General features: G+C 32.9%; 1 protein-coding gene across 1 annotated transcript; it reads right to left on the reverse strand.

Moving 5' to 3' along the window:
• Positions 1-322: 322 nt before the first annotated feature.
• Positions 323-1,608, reverse strand: LOC140181429 (zinc finger BED domain-containing protein RICESLEEPER 2-like). The gene is made up of 2 exons (XM_072224989.1): positions 1,083-1,608; positions 323-870 (listed from the first exon to the last, which is right to left on the reverse strand). The coding sequence occupies exons 1-2, from the start codon at positions 1,606-1,608 to the stop codon at positions 323-325; spliced, it is 1,074 nt and encodes a 357-aa protein (XP_072081090.1).
• Between the last annotated feature and the right edge of the window lie 1,305 nt (positions 1,609-2,913).

Below are 2,913 nucleotides of genomic sequence, written 5' to 3' on the forward strand. Positions count from 1 at the left end.
TGAAGATCGGTATTAATGTTGTTGGCTTGAACATCTTGTGTATCAGCTTCACTTGCTTCCTCATAACTTTGGTATTGCTAATAAAGTAACTTTATGCACTTGGACAACTTTGACTTCAATTCGCCTCCTTTTTCTTCTCCAAAGAAGTAATCCAAGAAATAATTGACATACTCAATCTTTTGCATTGGATTAAGTACGATAGCAATCAATAACAACATATTCACCAAATCAGATTACCCCAATACTTTTTATACTTAACCCTCATCCTTTCTGCCATTGACATAGTACTAAAATCAACAGAATCACAAGAATGACGAATAAATCATCCAATTGCAAATACTTCCTTCATATACATATCACTGGTAACATATAAGGTACCAGAAACACGTATAGTGGCATCACTAAACACTCGCAAAAATGGTACAATGGACTCATCATACTCCCAGTCTGAATCAGAAGGAACACCTCTCCCTTTTCCTCCATTCATCTCTCCTATATAAGTATTATCTTTCAAAGCAAGCAACTCAAATGCTTTGCGATGCTTCAAAGCTACCTCTAATATTTGATAGGTAGAGTTCAACCTAGTCTCAACATCCATGCAAGGCAAGCCTTTATATTGGATTTTCTCTAGTTCAACACACTTTTGAAACCTACTAGCTCTAGATGGAGAAGATCTAACATACTTTACTGCACTACGAATCCTCAAGACTGATTCATCAATCTCTTTCAACCCCTCTTTTACAATTAAGTTTATAATATGTGCACAACATCTCATATGAATAAATTCACCATTCAAAATAATGCTATTCCCAGAATTCAATCGTTGCTTCAGATATTTAATTGCAACATCAATAGACGAGGCATTATCAACTGTCACACTAAAGACCCGATTCAAATTCCAATTATTTAAACAAGATTCAATTGTTGCTCCTATAACCTCTCCTGAATGACTTGTCACTTGACAAAAATTAAGTATTTTTTTTTATATAATTTTCAATCAAAATCAACAAAGTGTGCTGTCAAATTCATATAAGTAAAATTTTGAATTGAAGTCCAAGTGTTAGTGGTTAGACGTACTCTACCACAATTTGCCAAAAGAAAATCTTGCAACTTCATCTTCTCTTCAGCATAAAGAGCTCCAATGTCACGTGCTAATGTAGTCTGTGAAGGAACTTTGAATCTTGCTTGTAGGGCATGTACAAATTTTCGGAATTTCAGGCTTTCAACAAAGCGAAATGGTAGCTCTTCCCCAATAAACATTTCCACAAGTGCCCTTCGAGCCTCCTCTTGGTCAAATTTGGAAGCACTGGGTGAATTTAAAACACCATGCTCATCTATAGTCGGTGTGGTCGTTGTTTTTCTTCTTTTGTTCGAATCATTATTAGGATTTTGCTTGCATCTTCTCAAATGACCACCCATTGAGCTGGTTCCATTCCCATATTGTATTAAGCTACCACAATATTTGTATTTAGCCTTCTTCTTGGTAGCATTCTCTACATCAAAATGATCCCAGACAGCTGACCGATTCTTACAAACACCTGACGATGGAGAAGATGGTTGAGTGCTAGCGGACATCCCTGCTGCTTCAATATTACTGTTTTCAGTCATCTTGCTCTGCATATAAAGCAAGGTGTACATAACTCAAAATTTGGTGCCAAACATGCTAAAATTAACACAAACTAATCCAAAGAAACAGCAGCCAATAAAACTTCAGCATGATTCATAAACTAATGCATGTTCAAATATCTCGCAAAGAAAACACGGCCTAAAGATTATGAAAATTACTATCCTGTACCTCAAAACAGCAGAACAAGACAGCAACAGTGTTTCATATCAACAAAATTAACCTATCCAAATATTTCTGTGACTGTCTCGCTTGATAAAAACTATCATCTACATTGATACCTTTGGTAGGATTTTGGACAAGCATGCTACTATAACCATGAAAACAATGTCACTCATTTTCAACTTCACATACACGATTATTTTTTAAATTCTTTTTAGTGATACAGGTACCAAAAACAATAATCTCCTCTTAAATAATACCAAATATTATTAGTTGTGCATGCAATTCATCAAGGCCAAAAAAAATTGTTAATAAATAATATCAGAAAAAGTTCATAGAATGAAGGCAAAGGAGATAATCATGCAACCAGAAAATAGACACTTAACATCATATTAAACACAACAAAATTAGAAGACAAGCAAAAAGAACTAAGTCGAAAAAGAGATGCCAAAACAGCAAAAATAGTTCAAACTCGGTCAAATATATGTCAAATTGATCAAATAAGAATAAACACATACAATACAATTAATATTTTGAGAAAATCAGCATTTTGGCCACCCAAAGTTTTGGTTTTCAACAAAATTGCCCCCCAAAAGAAAAAAAATAGCATCATGCCTCCCAAAGAATAGCACTCTCCAACAAAATGCACTAACAGTTGCTAATCTTTGACGTGCCATATAGACAATGTAAGGGGTAATTTTTTCCATAATTTCTATAAACAATGTAAGGGGTAATTTTTTTGCAAGACATGAGAACATTATTATTAGTAGCATTGTGCATATATAATAGCTTAATTAACCCACTTAATAACAGTCATAGCATAAAATAAATAAGGTAAATATATTAGTAGTAGAAATAGATAATAGATAAAATATGAAATGCAAAGTTATATTATATCAGCATACAATTTTAAGGATACATTTGAACACATATATCATCGAATCAACTATTTATATTGCGTTTAACAATTTCCCTCAAACACAAAAAAAACCTTCAAGTTTCAAGAAAAAATATATTCAAATAACTAACCTAATTTATCTAACATAATTAACATAATTTATCTAACATAATTATCTAGCTAAAAATCAACTATCAACTATAAACTATTCCCTAATAAAATCATACTT

The sequence above is a fragment of the Arachis hypogaea genome, chromosome 18 (assembly GCF_003086295.3).
Source record: "Arachis hypogaea cultivar Tifrunner chromosome 18, arahy.Tifrunner.gnm2.J5K5, whole genome shotgun sequence".
NCBI classification, from domain to species: Eukaryota; Viridiplantae; Streptophyta; class Magnoliopsida; order Fabales; family Fabaceae; genus Arachis; species Arachis hypogaea.

Excerpts from the sequence above, each read along its gene's own strand:
- LOC140181429 (XM_072224989.1), bottom strand. The coding sequence starts at position 1,608 with ATGACTGAAAACAGTAATATTGAAGCAGCAGGGATGTCCGCTAGCACT. Across the intron at positions 871-1,082 it reads TTTTCTTTTGGCAAATTGTG|TTGATAATGCCTCGTCTATT; the intron begins GTAGAGTACGTC and ends TTAGTGTGACAG.